The following is a 20,122-nucleotide window of genomic DNA, read 5'->3' on the forward strand; positions in this document are numbered from 1 at the left end:
CTGTGAACGCAGACCTCAAAGCTCTTTTGCAATCCACGAATCGTATCACTAACATGAATTCCAATTGATTTTTTTAAGCTCAAGTATAATTTACTATATTTATACTATTACACATTCCTTAACTGGCAGCCGGAACTTTAAACCAAGCCTGCAATTAGACTTCCTAATCAGTTTGCGTTGGCGTGTAAACACGCTTTTGAAGGATGCCGACACGTACACCAAAATCTTCCAGGGCGAACGTTGCAAAATATTTCGAATTATCGATATTTCGAATCTTTACAGGGTCTTAATTTTATCGTATCAAACAAACTCACCCAAAAGGAATAAAGGATGCAACAACACAGCAAATAATGGTTTTTAAGCATTTTGATCGGTTGACTGACTGGTGGAATCTGAGCTGAGACATCGTATCGCAAAGCCAAAGGTGCAATTCCTGCCGAATAACCGATAGTTGAGTCGTTTTTCTCAAGTGTTCCTAGCATGAATTTGAGTTTAGATGTGTATAGTTTCCACTCGAAATTAAGACCTTTTAACCCTTTGGCTAAACATGCATGTGTTCTACAATCTATACATTTTGGAATAACAAACAAACTATAGTAATAGTAATAATATATAAATTAAATCGGACACCGGTTCACGGTATTATAATGCCAATTATTATGCCTGCGTAGCCTAGGCTCTACTATACTAACATGCAGGGTTTAACTTTGAACTTGATTCTTACAGCTAGTGCATCATTGAGGAGATTTGAAGCGGGCTTTAGTCAAGGCTTAGGTCAGGAAATCTAGACCAAGTTTTAAGGACATGATAATCTCGCCGACTTGCATGAGTGCGTTTCAGCGTTTACACTACGAATGTTTATGTTTGCACTTTGCCGAAATTGCCAAACTGCTACCTCCTCAGCCCGCAGGCCCTTTTCCGGGCAAATGAGGCGGGCATAGATCAAATTGGGAGATGTACGTATACATAGCATTATACTCCGGACTGACTAAGTCTAGTTCCAATTTTTTTTATCAATCACTGTTCCTTGAAGGTTACAAGACTCCGACGACTGTGTCAAACACGTGCCAGGGCTAAACATTCCATGTAATATAATTCCGGTCAACCTGACTGTAATTTTCAAACAGACGTGACTTGCTTACGATCAATGCATAACAGTGATAACACACCAAACAAGGCAAACATCATATTCTGTTGAGAACATAAGAGACATTTCGTCATCAATTGTACCCAAATGGAGAGTAAACGTCCATCACATTACATTTTCCATTTCGGTGCAAATGACGACATTCCTCACTCTACTCTTGGGCATTCGGCTGAATTCGAATTAAAACCTCGCTCACACTCAAAGTCATTAAGTGGGAGATCTCAACCTCTTTGACTCAACGACGGCATTTCCGCTCGAATAAGAGCATGAATATTAGTGTTATATCTTAAATTTTCCATTGCTTAAAAAAGGAGAGAGATTGAGATACCAATGTGGTCATGAGGTGAGCTCTTTAAATACAGATAATTGGTATGTCATTGATCCTAAGCAGGTCACGTCTGTTACATTGTTGTTGTTATTGTAAGATTTGTAACTATTTGTGACTGAAATTTTCCCATTGGTTCACATTTAGTCGCTAAAAAAAGTTTGATACAATTATAAACTTTCTAGACTAGCAAATCGTGCAAGGTTTAAGTTTTGTATTATTAATATTTCACATTAAGTTTTCAGTTGTCTCCCACTCAACTACATATAAGGCATCCATCTTAAAGTTTCCATTTGGCGATAGAAGATAAGCAGCCTTTACAAAATTACTTTTTTACTTCTAAGTGGTATTTGAGAGCAATGCGGAGGAATATAGCAGAGCACGTGAGCGGATAAGGCGCCAAATCACGGATTTCAATGGAGGATTTACAACATCTGCAGGACGTGTTGTTTCCGACCAGGGCCGGGCCAGTTATGTTCCTGGACAGTTTACACTGAATAACACATATGTCGAAATTGGGATATAGTTTATGCATAGTATGAAAGCACCTAGCCTCCTTAAACTAATATTATATGGAGTATAGAAATATTACGATTTACATTAGTAACTTTAGTGCACTGTGCACGGTATTTTATATGTTCAGTCATGATTTGGAACTCCATATTAAAAATATAATTTTGGTTATCTGATTTCTGAGGCCTTAACTTTGGAGTTTTATTATCAGGGAAAGTTAATGACACGTTAACGCAAATGCCCATGGCAATGAGCGTAGAATACGTAAGTTAAACCGTAGCAATCACGCAATGAAAACAAATGATTAATATCAAAACAAGAGTCAAACGCCAACGGCTTTTGTTTTTAATATGAGGCAGTTCCAAAGAAAATGTATGCGGTCCGGTCGTGTTATGACTAATTTAGGTTACTTTCGTTTCATTTCGGAAGAAATCGGGCTCTGAGAACAGGCAATACTCGGAAATAAATAAATACACAAAAAAGGTAGACACTTAAACTCTTTAAAGGTCGATTCAATGTCATATGATATCATCCTACTTTCACAATCGCATTCGTTGAAATTAACACGAACTAGCTCGCACCACGGTTTGCACAGACTTAACAACGAATTGCAGCAAATTATGGTACATAAAAAAACCATTCAGCCACCATAATTTTTTGTTACACTATACAGTCTATATCATAGCCCGGAATAGCTTACAGGAGTTACAGAATATAGATTATCGGACTATTTTCCTGTGCATTATTAATCGGGGTTTTGACGTCATAAGCCTCGTTGACCTCATTTTGAATGACATCTGTAATATAATAAACAATTAACACGAAGTCACGTCTTACGAATAGCAATTCGTTTGAAGCAAAACTTTGTTAGAATCTTTTTGTAAGCCCTTTAAGATTCAAGGCCATTTTGTTTCCAACGCATTTGATTCATTGCAATTTACTTCAAAAAATTTAAAACGGAGGAATATATAGTCAACAAACACTGCAGGTCTTGTATTACGTTTCCCGGGCGGGGGAGGCTGGCGTCAAAAGGTGTGAATAGCTTCAGTGACGTAACAAGTATTCAAAAACATCGTCAGAACCCTTCCGAGTGCGTCTTCATCCTGTGTGACGCTGCCCTGAGCGCAAGGGATATAAAGCCAGTGCGTTTGCTTGCCACAACCACAACACATCGAGCTTCAAGAACGAGTGAAACAGAAGACAACTACAAACTTGTAAGTAAAATTTGTCCACTATAAACTTACTTTTTGTTTAACTCTTTCACTATCGATTTCATCATTGAATATATTGAATATATCTGTCATTGTGTATCTGTCATATATTCTCACATCAATAATACATATGGCTTTTGAAATTTGATTGACTCCAACACTGCGACGTGTATATATGTAACCGCATGATATAACTGTTGTAACTTGCAAAACAGTTTAAAAATTCTATTAGGGCGCTTGCCTTAATATAATTAATCAAATTATAAATATAAATCAGTCATTGAACTATTAATATATAACGTCGGCGGCTGTATTCGCAGATCACTGCGTCTGCGATGATATAGGTGAGGTAAAAAAATATGTTTAGCGATATATACTTTATCTGCGAAGAGTCTTAGTCATATCATGTTCCTTGTATTGTGTTTTTTTGTACACAAAGCTCAAAGGTTAGAAAAAGGATATTTTATCGATGTCCGGTTGTTATTTAATACTATAATCATGCAAACCAACATCCGCATATAGAAGATGAAATGACGTCCGTCGTCCGTGAACGAAACGAAAGTTATAAAACTTTTCGTCGGCTTCTGGTATCGATTCCACATTTCCACTCAAAACAGGGAGCTTTCGCGTTGAGAACGACGAGTTCCACTAACTGTGGTTCAACTGCGAGCACAAGTTTCGTGATTATCGCGTGAATTGCGTGTTGTTTGCTTAATAAGCGTCAAAAGCCCAACAACTACGAGATTCGTCATATGGCGTGGGCAAACAGCGTCGAGTTTGGCGTGAAAATGGCGAATCGTGTACTCGTAGTTACTAGTCACTGCTAAAGCTCCCTAATAATGGCAGGACCGTTGATCTGAAACACTGCTCAGTCGAATTTTGAGTTTTCGTAGTTAGTGGAATCGAACTTTGGCTCAAATTCATTTAGGGGCATTGCAAGCCAATATTGTGTTTGCTATAGTCATGCTATGCTAATATTTTGGTGTTCGTCGACTGTTAAAACAATGAATTTCTAAAGAAATGAATAATGATAATAACATAGAATTTGCATATATCGTTGGGCTGGCTACGCCACTGTCCAAACTACGAAACCCTCGTGATCGAATTGCCAAACCGAACGTGACTTGTTAGTGAGATGCAAATCATGCAATTTAACTACCCGAAATGTGGTTAAAGGAACAAAAAGCCTTTGCTTATCTATAACGAGGAGTAGGCTACGGAAGCTTACAAGAGGCAATGTTCATGAAATAGTACACGCACGTATGAAAACCAAATTGAATTATTCTCCCCCCTCCCTTAAAAATCTCAGGCTACGAATGCAATGCAATCACTCTCGAGGTGAACTTCGATATACTCAAAGAATACACACGTACGTGTTACATACATACAAAAAATTGGCAAGGCTCCATATTGTCGTTAAATGACGAACATATGAAATAGTAAAATATGTATATGTGAAATACGGTGAACTAAACGGGTCTTAAGATTAGAATATTGATTTGCAATTTTCTTTTTTTCATGTAGATTAAAGTCATTGATTAAACGATATCTTACAATGGAACACTATCAGGTAACCAGTTAAATAACGAATGCTTCACTGATTGTGAAGTTTGTAATATGAGATTAATCCAAGAGAGATAAGTGCGAACGTGTGAAACTTGGGTTCTAACGAATGCCATATTTCTTCTCAGGTGGAAAAGGAAGGAATTAGAAAGTTGACCGTTACAGTCATTAGTGCAAAAGGTGTGACCGTTGGAAAATGGTCAGACAGAGGTAAATGAAATATTATTTTTAACCCAACCAAGACCTCATCTGCTTCGATGATACAGATTCTTTGGTTCTCTGTTGTGAAGGCGTTTTTTATCGTTTCTTTCTCAATGTAGTGGACACACCAGACCCGTACGTCTTGCTCCGAGTTCGAACAAGTCCGAACGCAAAACAAAAAACAGAGACCAAAGCGAACGACGTCAATCCAGTATGGAACCAGAATTTTACATTTTATTTGAATCCAGACAGGAAAAACATATTAGGTATGTTTAGATTTTTGATTGAATGATCAGTCTTCAGGCTCGATGATCCGTAGTTACATTTTCCTTCAATTTATTATTCACAGAATTGATAATGATGGATGAAGATTTCGGATTTGATGATAAAGTCGGAAGGGAAGAAATTGAGGTCGATCATTTTCTCCCGAACACAAAAGTAACAAAGACTGTTCACTTCAGTGGGGTAAGTTTTCGATGCCTGCCACGTTTTTAGTGATTAAAAGTTTTCGGTGCCTGGTACGTTTTTAGTGATTTAATCTGAACTAATTTATGTGTCTCTTGTACAAAAATTTCGTCCAGATGAAGGTCATTAATTGGAAATTTGATCATGATTAATTTAAATTTATAATAAGTCGGCCGCAAAGTGGCAAAAACTGTCTCATTTGAAACGTAAATTAGCCCATGCAATGCATATAATTCTATATATTTTAATCATGAAATTCTTTTCTTCTTCATAGAAAACTACGTTGGAAATTGCGCTTTCTGTGTCCTACGAGTAAGTTGTTATTTTTACGAAATTTTTCACCACGGTTGTTGTCAGTCCATGACTGAATCCCCTTGTCTGGAGGCTGTTATTGTAATTCAATTTTTGAGTGAATTTTGGTTGATCATATTGCTGAGTTTGCTGTGAATTATCTTGTATAGCGACACCAGAGAGCTGAGATTGAGTTACGATTTATGCGATGAGGAAAAAGAATTTATCAAGAAACGAAAGGAAGAAGTATTCAAAAGAATCCCTAAAATTAGCAACGCAAATGAAGTACCCAGCTCAGTACATGAGGTAAGAGATATATTTTAAAAGTAAAAAGATGGTATCATAACTATCATTAACTTCAATTCATATCGAAGTTCTAGACTCTTGAATGATAAACAATTATTTTCCAGGTACCAACTATTGCTATCATGGGATCAGGAGGTGGTTATAGGGCAGCTTGTGGTTTATCAGGAGTATTCTGTGCACTCCAGCAGGAAGGAATCTTAGATTGTGCTACATATGTTACTGGACTATCCGGATCTTCATGGTATGAACAAGAATTATGTTTGAATAGTGGAATACTTCATGTTGTTAACATCAAGTGGTTTCATAGGTACATATCGTCATTGTACGCAAGAGAGGGCTGGCCGGATCATTTGGCTTGTGACGAAATGGCCAAAGATTTACGACAGCGTTTCAATACCAAACTCCGAAGCCATTTCAATGTGTTCGACTTTAAGCATCGTTTGGAAAAGAAAGCAAAAAGCGGTCAACTCGTTCGCTTCACCGATGTTTTCGGCATGGCAATCGGAAATGCTTTGCTTCCGGTAAGTGGAAACAGAATTTTCCACGGTTGCAAAACCTCGGTTGCAAAACTATCCACATAAAAGTTCTGCCTAAAGCACGTTTAATTAAGTATTGTTGGGGGGTTTTTTCCAGAATCAACAATCGAAATTGAGTTACCAGTCGCAAAAAGTAAGACGTGGGGAAGTACCGCTGCCCATTACAACTGGAATTCGCGTTCGTAAGGACTTGCCGGCAGCCGAATTCAACGGTAAGCTTCACGTTAAGAATTTCTGATCATAATTAGCCATATTCTACGGTATAAACACCACTGATGTATACACTAGCACTTGTAAACGTATCGTAAGCAGACTTTTTATGGTGTCCGCCATGTTGAATGACCGAGTTAGTTATTTACCAGCAAGGGGTAGGTTATTTATTCATTAAAATTGTTTGCCTTTCAGAATGGGTAGAGTTCAGTCCCTTTGAATATGGCGTTGCCAAATACGGTGTCTTTGGAAAGACTGAAGAATTTGGCGGGAAATTCTACAAAGGAAGTTTGGTGAAGAAATTTGCAGAACCACCACTCCACTATTTACAAGGTAACTTGCAGTCAGTGTTCGTTAAGAAGAGTGTCGAGACGTTTACCAGTGTCGTATTAACGTTTTCTGACGAAAGTACATGTATTTCTTTACAAGGAATCTGGGGAAGTGCTTTTAGCATCATATTGAACACACTAAAAGGTGGTGACACGAAATCTGAGGACGAAACAAGTTAGTTGATTTCAATTCATTTATATTTTATTTGTTTTGCCAAAATATATGCTATACATCTTCTTGGACTTAGAAATAATCACCCAATGACATGTCTTAATTAGATCTATTTCATCTAAGTGGCAAAAAATACTTTCAATTTCAGAGAAAGCTGTTTTGGACGAGGCAGAGCGATTGAAAGGTGAAGATGACGACAGCGATGACGAAGAAGATCATGATGATGATGAAATCAAAAGTAAATATTAACTATATTTTGGCGCGAAAAGTCATTACTTCTCATTCGAAGAATCTGTTAATATTGTACCATGAGATTGTAAAAATGCATGGCTGTAAATTCTTTAAAATTGCTATAGAATATTCAACCGGTGCTGCACTTCACTAATATTAGACTGAACCTGGTGATGAAATTCCTAAAACACAAACTGATACTTGCTTCACTTGATTTTTCAGACGAAAGCTGGATAACACAAATGTTGAATCCAGGGAATATATTCTCATCTCGACGGGGAAAAGCTGCCGAAACTTTCAACGTCCTCCGAGGATTGAAGTTTAAGGGATACAAAGGTACGTTTTGGCGAAATGTCTCGTTTCGAAACTTTATATAAGACATAAATTGAATAAATGAATGGGGTTACCGGGGGATACAATAAGGGTATCATTTCAATTAAAGAATTGTAAATAATATCCTCAATTTGGTGTTACATAATTGTGCGTAGTGTCAAAAGTTTGATAGTTTGAAAATTTGCGTTTGACACTAGCTTTTTTCCTCATCAGACGCAGACTTTGATGACTCTGCCGGTAAAGATAAGACGATGTGCATTGTGGACAGCGGTATTGCATTCAATTCGCCGTATCCAGCAATGTTGCGACCAGAGAGAAAAGTCGAACTCATCTTGTCCTTCGATTTCAGTCAACGCGATGGTGGAGATAAAGAGCTGCCATTTAAGGTGAGTAAGCCCGGCTACAAAGATTAAACCAGTTTAACTGCGATATTTGGTATTAAAACGACATTTGCAGATGAATAAATTGCATTTCTGTCTCAATTGAAAACGAATGTTGTCCTTCTGCGAATAGATTGGAACTTCTGGTACTGAAAACCCTTTACTTAATGTTCGTCTCATTTTTTCTTAATCTAGGAACTCTTGAAAGCAGAAGAATGGGCGAAGGAACATGGTCTTCCATTCCCACAAATCAAAGGGAACCCAGTCACGGAGGATCCTGAGATTCGCGAATGCTATGTCTTTGAAAACAAAGATGACGGCAAATGTCCAACCATCCTGCATTTTCCTCTTGTGAACAAGACATTCCGAGATTATCTTGAACCAGGTATGCATACGAATAACTTCAAAAACTTGTTGAGGATTCGAGCCAATCCCCTCGTTAGGTTGAAGTGTCTGTCACAGTAAATTTGCCCTGCCTTTCTCGACTTATTCCATTTTTACTCTATGAATTAAAATATCGAGTGAAGCACAGATAAGGCCCTGAAAAATGTCGAAAACAACAGATAAGAAAACACATAGGCCATTCGACAAGAACATGTTGGCAGACTGGCGAACTTAGTTCAGATTTTACATTTCTAAATAGACCGTTTCAGGACAGTATGCTTCTTTTAAAAACAGAATACCAATTGAAATACTTTCTCTTTTAGCGGGTTATAATAGTCCCATTAGGATTAATGCTGGATTGCATATAGTTATATAAAAGTTGCAACGCCACCTTTAGTAATCAAATCTTTGATATAACCTTTTAGGGGTGCCTCGTGATACAGTGGACGCTCGCGATTTCGCCAACTTCGATATCTTCGACGACCCTGATGAACCCTATTCATCCTTCACCTTTGAGTACGAGGAACGAACATTTAATCGACTGAAGGAAATGATGAGGTTCAACACCTTGTTAAATATGGACCTCATCAAGGCAAAGATTGCAGAACAAGTTACGTTCAGGAAAAACAATCCGCACTTTGCGTAAATGTAAACCTTGGTAAGCCATGAAGATAACCAGGAAATAGATTTGCTTTTGACACGATCCATGAGTTTCATGAAATGCAACTCTTATAACAACTAGTCTTTGAACTGTAATGTAAAAAAACAACTAGTCTTTGAACTGTAATGTAAAAAAACAACTAGTCTTTGAACTGTAATGTAAAAAAACAACTAGTCTTTGAACTGTAATGTAAAAAGACAACTAGTCTTTGAACTGTAATGTAAAATTTGAGACCAATCACTCTTAAACAAAGTAAGTTATTTGTATTGTGAGGTAAACCATCCACATGAACACCACAGATGCTGCTCATCGATTGTCGTTACTAATCGAAACGTGTGACTACGGAATAGGAGATTTTAATGTGATTTATTATATGATAGAGTTTATTTTCTTTAAAATTTTGTAAAAATTTATAGCCTGAAAATTAAAGAATATTATTTATTAATGATACCGTCTGTCAATATTCTTCGCATGTATTGCTTTTCCTCTAACTCGTTCTGACTTCCACTAGTTGATAAGTTAACTCGAAGAATGCCGCCGTATATTACGCTCTGATGATCCGCCAAATTTACCGTCTTGACAATTACAACAACTACTACATTTCATTATTCAGTGTTATCTACCAGATCACTGTAAAAAGTTTCGTTCCAATTTGGCTAGGCTTAGTTCCAATTCACATCAACACCCCCCTGTTATTCGAAAAACACCTTTTGAGTCCTGTTGAGATTCCTTTAAATCCGTGAATGTTCCTAGTTAACTCAGAAATACACGACTCTGATTGGCCAATTCTGCCTTTAACAGTTGACTATAGTCTTATACAACTGGCCCCCGTACGTTAAAAAGTTGATTTTTGGCAATTTTATCAATATAAGCTTCATTGTTTGATTTCATAAGAAGCATACGCTGAAAAACAACACCTTGTTATCAAACTCAAGACGTGAGTTACATACAACAAGACAACAATTTGTGGTGATATTTCGACTTAAATAAATAACGTTCAACGGATGTTTAAGCTTGCGTCTTCGTTCCTGGCTCTTTCAGGTCTGGCGACGTCATATAGACTCAAAAATAAAAGGCTCTTTTTCCAGCCGTTTATATAAAGCTCTTTAGACCACTTTTTTCCAGCCGTTTATATAAAGCTCTTTAGATTAGGTACTTTAAAAATTTGAGATCAGATAGACAATTGGAGCATGATACGGAATTGAAGCAAACTTAGACTAACTTAATATCTGTTTTAATAAAATATGATGAAAAAACGACCAGGGATTATTCAGAATCCACAGGAGACTAAACTTCGCGCTAAACTTCAAAAGGCTGGCTGTTAATGTGACTTATTTTCATGACAAATCAAAAATGCAAATCATTGAATACACATGCATCATCTTATGTGTATACTTTATGCATACATTCGGGTTTTTTATGTCGAATCGCGCTTACTAGCAATCATGGCATTCAAGAGGCCAAACCTGCCCTTCATTGAGTATTAAATTCCCAGGTCATAGCCATAGTGAGGATTTTCTCTTTCGAACTCTCTCTCTTCGCACACGTCATTAAGTTATTTAAGCATGTTTTAAATCACGAACGACTGACGAACGGTCATGCAATGCATGTAAGACCCCTTGCATAATCTCACAACGTTGTGATCCCGGATTTTTTCGCCGCAGGGCACCCGTGTTATTTAATTTGTCTCAATTTTGTTTTAACAATGCCAGAAGACGCTCAGCAAAAGCTATAAAGTTAAACAATCTATACCCTTCTACTTACTTACATGAATCTTGGCGTGGCAGATAGGGCGTCAGTCGACGCATCTATTGACATATAAGAATCACGAAAAGGGTCACGTGACATCCATTGACTGACGTTCCTGTGCTTGTGACAGTTGACACGACCAAGATACCGACACGAGAATATAAAACGAGTACGGTTGTAATTAGCGAATCAAAATACGCCAGCTCCAAGAAGACAGGACAACTCGGAATCTGTAAGTAAAAACATTGCTTTTAGAGATACTTTGCGTTTGAACACGGTAAAATAAAGTTCATCCTTATTATTGTGGTACATCATAGTGATATACATGTTGAATTTGTATCAGTAACTCACCATGCTGATCTATAAGCCATGTTTACACAACAGTCAATTTATTGGTAGGACATGGTTAAAATAGGTACTCCGTATATAGTAATTCCATTCGTGCTCTCGCCTTAGTATTGCTAACCTGAGCACTGATAAAATTGGGTACAGGTACCACTTTTAGCCGTACCAATAAATTGAGTGTAAGCGATGCTATAATAACTTACACGGTATGCGGACCCCCTGGTTGCCTAAACAGTATACTATACCAACATTGGTCATTGCAATGTAATTCGAACCACATACCATGCATGCCCTTACTTTCGAACGGTATTGAAGCTATATATTACCTATAGTCCATCGTAAACGGAGTTTAACGGACCCAACTCTGAAGAGTGTGTTATAAGCAAACATTGTGGTTGGATCAAGCATAAATATCAGGGGCAAGAGAAAGAGAGTTTTATTGACGTGCCCCGTGTCATTGCTGAGAAAACGTGCGAGCTAACAGCTACGGAATTTAGGAACAGCATATGCATATAGAGAGGTACAGGATAAAAGCGGATATTAAAAGGCTGTTATCATAATATAAAACACCATAATTTCTTGTATATTGCATGTCGTGAGCTGTTGTAATTCGGTTTACAAATTTCGTATTTCGCAAAGAATTACAACTAGGAGATGTGAATAACGAAAATTATGACGAATTATGATTTATGTTTATGAAAACACACCTAAATGCGTGCTTCACGAAAGCAATCTCAAATGGACGATTTAAAAAATTCGCATTAATTTTGTGAAGACCAGTTTACAAGGGGCGATTTAGGGCGATTTTCTTCCTTCGAAAGATGTTATGGGGTAAATGATTTTCGGATGTTCAATCAAGGGCTCTTAATAACGGAACATTCATAACTATTCAAATGATTCCATCAGTCAAAAGCGAGTGGAGTGTTATTATTAGCTGAGCTAAAGGCCTCGCGAGGCTGTTACCTCAGCAAGTTACTCTCGTGTGCGGATAGTTTTTCGCGAGGAATTCGCCTCGAGAGGAAAGTTTCTCAGGTGTGCGGATGATTTTCGGGCTGAGCTAACTCACCTTGCGAGATCGTTAGCTGAGCTGATAGATCTCGTGTGCCAGCCCTTTAGAGTCGCAATAAAGTTACGCCTACTCAGGCTTCTCTAGTGTGTACTATATAAAGATATACGGAACTTATATTATATTATATTATACGGATAAAAAGCTCTTTTAAAGGCTCCTTTTCACGTCATCAATTGCACGGAATTTATCAAGTTATACCTTGTCTGCCTGTACCTAGTTAAATCCAATGGCTAAAGAGACTCAAAGTCGAAGGAAGAATTCTGTATTGTCTCAGCCTGAATGCCGTGATTGAATTACTCACTGCACGAAAGCTACTTCATTTCAACTTGAACGTTTCCTAAATGCGTGCGTGCACGCACGAAATGTTCTGAAGAGCAATCATGCAGAGGCATTCTGATTGGTTTAGCTTGAAAAATGTAAGCAAATTAGCCAATAGGTTCAAAACGAAATTTCCCCTTATTGTTCCAGAGATCACTGATCATACATAAGCTTTTGCGTACATTTTCTGCTCATGCTTGTCTGAGGTGGAATTCTTTATTTTTTCGTCCTGCACGAAGAGCGTACAGACAATAAAAAAATTCTGATCCGCGCGCAAAATTTCAACTAGTTCCAAAAATGTTCAAATTTCGCATAAGGGAGAGAAAGCTATGGAGTCATTGCTCTCGTGCATACTTTTTCTGCCGGGGATTTTTTGAACATATTCCTCCCTCTCCGATAGAGTCAAGATTTTCAAAGGAAATTTATTTAGAAATGAGAACGCTGTATGGAGTTGAACAGTAACGGGGGGGGGGGGCGGAGGGTGCTAGAACTTCGTTTATAAACATTGCTTTATCATGATCAACTGGAAACAAATTGAGCCTTTTTAAAAGTGCACAGGAAGCTTATCAACTTTTTATTTCTTGTTTATATTCGGCATATCGCGCTCATATTTTAGCCAATCCGCTCTCAAAAAAGTATATTTTAGGACATATTAGGTTGTTTCAACCGCAAAATGTTTTTTTATTTGACAAGTTCCAGTCCTTTCCCGCCAGTTTAGATCACATTTTGTTTTTCTTTAACTGTAGTATAACTAATTATCTGAAAATGGAACGATACGAGGTAATTAAAGTGGCGAATGCCTCATGTTAACTTGCGGATTTCGTAAGGAAGACAAATGCTTATTTTTGATAGCAGAAGTTGCTTGACAGCGTGTATCATGATAAACTCATTAGCAAAAATGTCCACTCGACAGTTGAAGGTCTTTAACGGTATCACATTTTTCTGCTTAGGTGAAACAAGAAAAAATAAAGAAGTTGACCGTAAAAGTCATCGGGGCAAGAGGAGTGACTGTAGGAAAATGGTCAGACAGAGGTAAGACTTGAATAAATGATCTAAGATGTTCAACTTACACCATAGATACTCTTGAACGCGAGAAATTTTTCGGCAATTTGTCAACGTTGTGCAATAAAGATTACGCGATGTGTTCAAATATCTTCGTTTCTCGATGTAGTGGATACACCAGACCCGTATGTCATGCTCCGTGTTCGAACAAGTCCGAACGCAAAACAAAAAACAACGACAAAAAAGAATGATGTCAATCCAGTATGGAACCAGAGTTTCACATTTTATTTAAATCCGGAAAGAAGAAATATATTAGGTATGTTGCTGTTTTTGACCAAGATAATAATTCTTGAATGAATTATAATTTTTTAACTTTTTGAAATGACTTAACTTTCCTTCTAAAAAATATATCTCCGAATGGAATTTTAAAAAATTCCACCGTGCATGCCGTGTAACAATAACTTTCTGTTCCGAGGAAATGTTTTCGGTGTGTAGCTAAATGCAGATTAAGAATTGCCTATAATTAGGACAATGTTTCCAGTGAAGATTTTAAAAATATGTTTCTATAAAAACTTCATTCAAAATCATTCATTCTAATTTTTTGCAGAATTGATAATGATGGATGAAGATTTCGGATTCGATGATAAAGTCGGAAGGGAAGAAGTCAAAATTGATCATCTCCAGGTCGGAGAAAGCAAAGTCGAGACAATTGATTTTAGGAAGGTAAGTCTTCAGGGCAGTTTAGGTTTTTTGTAGATCAACCTTTCATGAATTTATGTTTCTTTACTTAAAAGTTAAAATGTCATCTGTTGCAAGATATGTTATAATGACGTAATTGATTATAATTACTAAAACATGATTTATTTAAAATAACTATGCAATGCCGCCAATACTAATTGGAAAAATTCTGACCATAAGGACGCTGCATTCCCCGTTAGTGACGAAATTTAAAAGACTGCTTATTTTTGGAACGACACCCTTGCGGTGCGTAATCCAAATATTTTCGGCACAGTGCTCTTAATTTTTGTAGTACAAATGCATATTTAAAGTTTCTCAAACCTGTATCTATTTTACAACATAGCCATATTCCAACATAGCCATACTTGGTTGGCCTTTTTTCAGAAGATCAGCCTAATGCTAATTATTTATCTGTATTTCTTTAACAGAATAAAAATAAAAACAAGTCCGCCGAAAATAAAAAGGTGAGGTCACCTTGATTGACATGGAATTGTATGTACATATTCACAGATGATTTAAAAAAAAATATATATATAAGCAACATCAGCGACACAACAATCGACTCGCGCATCATAAATCGATCACTGTTGCATGAAATTTGAATCATTGGCCAATATTATTTTTCATTATATTTATGACCAGTAAAGTAGACGCCAGGGTCGTTCGACGTGACAGGGTCTCATTAAAAACTGAAAAACACTAGTTTTTTAAAACACATATTCATTTCATGTTCATCAGCGAACGTAAATGTTGCTAGATATCCAGACAACACAAGGTATTTCAGGAAGTATAGAAGTTCAAAATGTAAACAAACATTTGTTTACATACGGACTTGACTTCCTCACTTCCACTTTAAAAATAGTGAAATTCCTAACGGACTTGACTTCCTCACTTCCACTTTAAAAATAGTGAAATTCCTATATTTTTTATAGCAAACCACTCTGGATATTGAACTCTCCGTAACTTACGAGTAAGTCGTTGTTTGTATTTAAACAAAGACAGTTACATCCAGGTAGATTTTTGTCCGAACGTTCTGAATTTTGACTGCATATACAGGGTGTCCCAAAAACTCCCGAACTATTGAATTAATATGAATAGCGCCCTTTTGGAACCCACAAGTGTATAAATGTTTGATTAAGCACTTTTATGCATGATGACAACAAACTTTGTTTGTTAAATTATCTCATTCAGTGACACGAGAGAACTGAGGTTGAGCTATGATCTTTGTGAGGAAGAAAAAGATTTTCTCAAGAAACGAAAAGAAATCATATTGGAAAGTATTCAAAAAATATACAGTGAAAAAGAAGAACCCAGTTATGATCTACAAGACGGAAATAGAGAAGATTTTCTCCAGGAACCCAATGAAAAGAAACGAAAAGCAATTCCAAAAATTCGCGATGGAAAAGAAGCACCTGCTTCGGTGAATCAGGTAAGTAAGACATCTAGGTTTTTTGGAGAAAGAGACTTTTGAATCGAAGCTACTTTTGTATTAATTTATTTCAGTGATAATGGTGTTGACATTTATAACAATAACGATAGACCAATAAATGCAATAGAAGCATCTGCGTGATAATGTCAATTGTATAAAAGTTCCGATGATATTAATATACATTAGATGACATATACAACACTAACTAGGTAACTCTCGTCGGTCTAGGTACCAACTATTGCTATCATGGGATCAGGAGGTGGTTATAGGGCAGTTTGTGGTTTAGCAGGAGTATTCTGTGCTCTGCAAGAAGGAGGAATCTTAGACTGTGCTACATATGTCACTGGACTATCCGGATCATCATGGTACGAATAAGAATTGATCGAAATACTTCATTTCGATATTATATAAAGACAAAGTCTTTTTAACAACGCCATGTTATTTGTACTAAAATGGATGTATGTATTTTAAACTAGCAAACACGACTTTGTCGATCTTTTCTTTATAGGTACATATCATCATTGTATGCAAGAGAAGGCTGGCCGGATCACTGGTCTTGTGAGGATATGGCCAAAGACCTACAGAAACGCTTCGATACCAAAATCCACAGCCATTTTGATCTGTTTGACATTAGGCGTTTCCTGGGACGAAAGGCAGACACTGGGCAACTTGTACGCTTTACCGATGTATTCGGCATGGTTATTGGAGACGCATTGCTTACGGTAGGTAGATAGATATAAGTGGAAATATTTGGCAAGGAGATTCGTCTTCCATTATTTCAAACACGATAGAACATTTCTTCTAATAAAATTTCACTTCCAAGGGGCCTAGTACACGTTTTTAAATATGGCTTTTTTTTTCTAGAGTCAAGTGTCAAAATTGAGTTACCAGACTCAAAAAGTAAAGCACGGAGAACTACCGCTGCCCATTACCACCGGAATTCGTGTTCGCAAGGATTTACCAGCGGCCGAATTTAACGGTAAATATACGTAATGTTTACTCTATTTGGTTATTAAATCAATGGCCTCGAAAACTTACACTATAGGTTATTCCTAGCCAATCAAAATCATGCATTAAACGTCTCTTGTCCTATTCTTGTTCTCATTATGAAACTGGAATAACAAATTAATTGTCTTTGTAGAATGGGTAGAGTTCAGTCCCTTTGAGTACGGCATCGCTAAATACGGCGTTTTTGGAAAAACCGGTGAATTTGGCGGGAAATACTACAAAGGAAGTTTAGTGAAGAAGTATGAAGAAGCTCCACTGCATTATTTACAAGGTATTTGGCAGTTAACTTGGTTTATTGGCTTCTTGAATGCAAAAAGTACTTCATATTGCTACTCTAAGCTCATCTTATAGCGATTTTATCGCCTCGAAGATAGACTACGAACATGGTGTGTTATCTTACAAAATACTTGCATATTTTTACTAGGAATTTGGGGAAGTGCTTTCAGCATCATCTTGAATACACTGAAAGACCGTAACAAGAAATCCGAAGAGGAAACAAGTCAGTTTTTTTACAATCTATTTGCAGCTATATTTATGTTGATAATATTTTTCGGACGCGATGCAATCTGTTAGCATAAACCTCAAAAATATAGTCCAGAATGGGACGCTTTCTGGTTCAAAAGTAAACAGCATAGTTTGGTTGTAAAATGTAGAAAATATAGCCAAAAATAAAATATATGCTGAATAGCAAACAGCAAAGTTGGTTGTAAAAGGTAGGAAACATAGCCTAGAGTACTCTACTATATTGTATAATCTTTTTTTACTGCCCTTGATGCAGATATATATAAAACATTTACGAGTTTTACAGCAGTGTATTTTTTCACACCTCGCAAGATTTTGCAAGGAACAAATCCTTGATATGCCTCCTTTGTTGATAAATCTTGTTCTTTTTGCCTAAATCAAATTTAGTTTCCCGGTAGACCATGCATATATTCATTGCTTAGATCATTTCCAATTAACTAGCGTTGTATTTATATTTTTAGAGAAAGTTGTATTAAAAGAGACGGGGCAATTGAAAGCTGAAGATGACGATAGCGAAGATGAAGATTACGATGAATTTAATGGTAATCGTTCACTGCATGCACTTGCAAATTTTATGTATTTACGCGAAAATCTCTAATATACTGGTTTTGAAGGTACCTGGAAACATTGTGTTAAGTAAATGTTTGCTCTGATTTGATTTCAGATGAAGGCTGGATACGACAAATGTTTAATCCATGGAATATAAAATCAAATCGTCGAGGAAAAGCTGCTGAAACATTTAACATCCTCCGTGGATTAAGATTTAAACGATCACAAGGTAGACTAAGACTTAAACGATCAAAGGTAGAATACGATTTAAACAATCACAAGGTAGACTAAGATTTAAACGATCAAAAAGTAGACTAAGATTTAAACGATCACAAAGTAGATAAGGATTTAAACGATCACAAGGTAGACGAAGATTTAAACGATCACAAAGTAGACTAAGATTTAAACAATCACAAAGTAGACGAGGATTTAAACGTTCACAAAGTAGACGAGGATTTAAACGTTCACAAAGTAGACGAGGATTTAAACGTTCACAAAGTAGACGAGGATTTAAACGTTCATAAAGTAGACGAGGATTTAAACGTTCACAAAGTAGACGAGGATTTAAACGATCACAAAGTAGACGAGGATTTAAACGTTCACAAAGTAGACGAGGATTTAAACGTTCATAAAGTAGACGAGGATTTAAACGTTCACAAAGTAGACGAGGATTTAAACGATCACAAAGTAGACGAGGATTTAAACGTTCATAAAGTAGACGAGGATTTAAACGATCACAAAGTAGACGAGGATTTAAACGTTCACAAAGTAGACGAGGATTTAAACGATCACAAAGTAGACGAGGATTTAAACGATCACAAAGTAGACGAGGATTTAAACGATCACAAAGTAGACGAGGATTTAAACGATCACAAAGTAGACGAGGATTTAAACGATCACAAAGTAGACGAGGATTTAAACGTTCACAAAGTAGACGAGGATTTAAACGATCACAAAGTAGACGAGGATTTAAACGATCACAAAGTAGACGAGGATTTAAACGATCACAAAGTAGACGAGGATTTAAACGTTCACAAAGTAGACGAGGATTTAAACATCACAAAGTAGACGAGGATTTAAACGATCACAAAGTAGACGAGGATTTAAACGATCACAAAGTAGACGAGGATTTAAACGATCACAAAGTAGACGAGGATTTAAACATCACAAAGTAGACGAGGATTTAAACGTTCATAAAGTAGACGAGGATTTAAACGATCACAAAGTAGACGAGGATTTAAACGTTCACAAAGTAGACGAGGATTTAAACGATCACAAAGTAGACGAGGATTTAAACGATCACAAAGTAGACGAGGATTTAAACGTTCACAAAGTAGACGAGGATTTAAACGATCACAAGGTAGACTAAGATTTAAACGATCACAAGTTAGACGAGGATTTAAATGATTGAAGGTATAGAATAAGGATTAAACGATTAAAGGTAGAATAAGATTTAAACGATCAGAAAGTAGACAAAGATTTTAACGATATCACAAAGTACATTGCATAAGTTTCAAGGCGTTCATATAACACGAGTTGAGTTACAATACTCGCTATTTTCAACGACTGACAGTCGTTGAAAATTTGCGTTTGACACTAGCTTTCTTCCTCATTAGACGCAGACTTTGACGACGCTCCCGGTAAAGATAAGACGATGTGCATTGTGGACAGCGGTATTGCATTTAATTCGCCGTATCCAGCAATGCTACGACCAGAGAGAAAAGTCGAAATTATCTTGTCGTTCGAATTCAGCGATCGTGAAGGGGGAGACAAAGAGTTGCCGTTTAAGGTGAGTATAAGTATGTGACACCTAGGGCCCGTTCTTAAAAAGGCGCTTGGCTTAAACGGTGGATGCTAAACCATCTTGTATCATCTTGCATCTTGTGCACTAATATTTTACATTTCACATCGAAATATTACAGCTCAGTTGTTCACTAAATAGATAATTTTGTTTTCCATTTTGAATTTACATACAATACACCGTTTAAGCTACAATCGTCTTTCAAACAACCGACCCCAGGACTTTTAGCGCCACGCGCGGCACGGCTGTCATATTCTTGCATGTCGAATTCGTCTTCCAAGGAAATCGAATAGAGGGTTCGGACTGTGTCTTTTGAATCCATCCCGACTTTCAG

At 36.9% G+C, this 20,122-nt stretch overlaps 2 protein-coding genes across 2 annotated transcripts in view; both read left to right on the top strand.

Moving 5' to 3' along the window:
* Positions 1–1,242: 1,242 nt before the first annotated feature.
* On the top strand, positions 1,243–9,684 carry LOC114524127 (cytosolic phospholipase A2-like). Its single transcript, XM_028545253.1, has 17 exons — positions 1,243–3,199; positions 4,721–4,766; positions 4,888–4,969; positions 5,080–5,226; positions 5,310–5,425; positions 5,700–5,737; positions 5,887–6,022; positions 6,127–6,263; positions 6,330–6,543; positions 6,656–6,770; positions 6,964–7,101; positions 7,198–7,272; positions 7,418–7,507; positions 7,723–7,836; positions 8,047–8,219; positions 8,409–8,598; positions 9,023–9,684. The coding sequence occupies exons 2-17, from the start codon at positions 4,752–4,754 to the stop codon at positions 9,241–9,243; spliced, it is 2,001 nt and encodes a 666-aa protein (XP_028401054.1). The 5' UTR covers positions 1,243–3,199; positions 4,721–4,751; the 3' UTR covers positions 9,244–9,684.
* Positions 9,685–11,216: 1,532 nt separating this feature from the next.
* The window catches only part of LOC114523950 (cytosolic phospholipase A2-like), a 9,807-nt gene continuing 901 nt past the window's right edge, over positions 11,217–20,122 (top strand). The window contains exons 1-16 of the mRNA XM_028545018.1: positions 11,217–11,239; positions 13,486–13,519; positions 13,690–13,771; positions 13,911–14,057; positions 14,349–14,464; positions 14,908–14,943; positions 15,412–15,449; positions 15,671–15,908; positions 16,137–16,273; positions 16,417–16,630; positions 16,773–16,887; positions 17,050–17,187; positions 17,341–17,415; positions 17,900–17,980; positions 18,103–18,216; positions 19,604–19,776. Of these exons, the coding sequence (XP_028400819.1) occupies positions 13,505–13,519; positions 13,690–13,771; positions 13,911–14,057; positions 14,349–14,464; positions 14,908–14,943; positions 15,412–15,449; positions 15,671–15,908; positions 16,137–16,273; positions 16,417–16,630; positions 16,773–16,887; positions 17,050–17,187; positions 17,341–17,415; positions 17,900–17,980; positions 18,103–18,216; positions 19,604–19,776 (1,719 nt within the window). The 5' untranslated portion in view covers positions 11,217–11,239; positions 13,486–13,504. The remainder of the gene's footprint in view (positions 11,240–13,485; positions 13,520–13,689; positions 13,772–13,910; positions 14,058–14,348; positions 14,465–14,907; positions 14,944–15,411; positions 15,450–15,670; positions 15,909–16,136; positions 16,274–16,416; positions 16,631–16,772; positions 16,888–17,049; positions 17,188–17,340; positions 17,416–17,899; positions 17,981–18,102; positions 18,217–19,603; positions 19,777–20,122) is intronic.

Source organism: Dendronephthya gigantea, unplaced genomic scaffold (genome assembly GCF_004324835.1).
Source record: "Dendronephthya gigantea isolate DGI-Jeju-01 unplaced genomic scaffold, DenGig_1.0 000029F, whole genome shotgun sequence".
NCBI classification, from domain to species: domain Eukaryota; kingdom Metazoa; phylum Cnidaria; class Anthozoa; order Malacalcyonacea; family Nephtheidae; genus Dendronephthya; species Dendronephthya gigantea.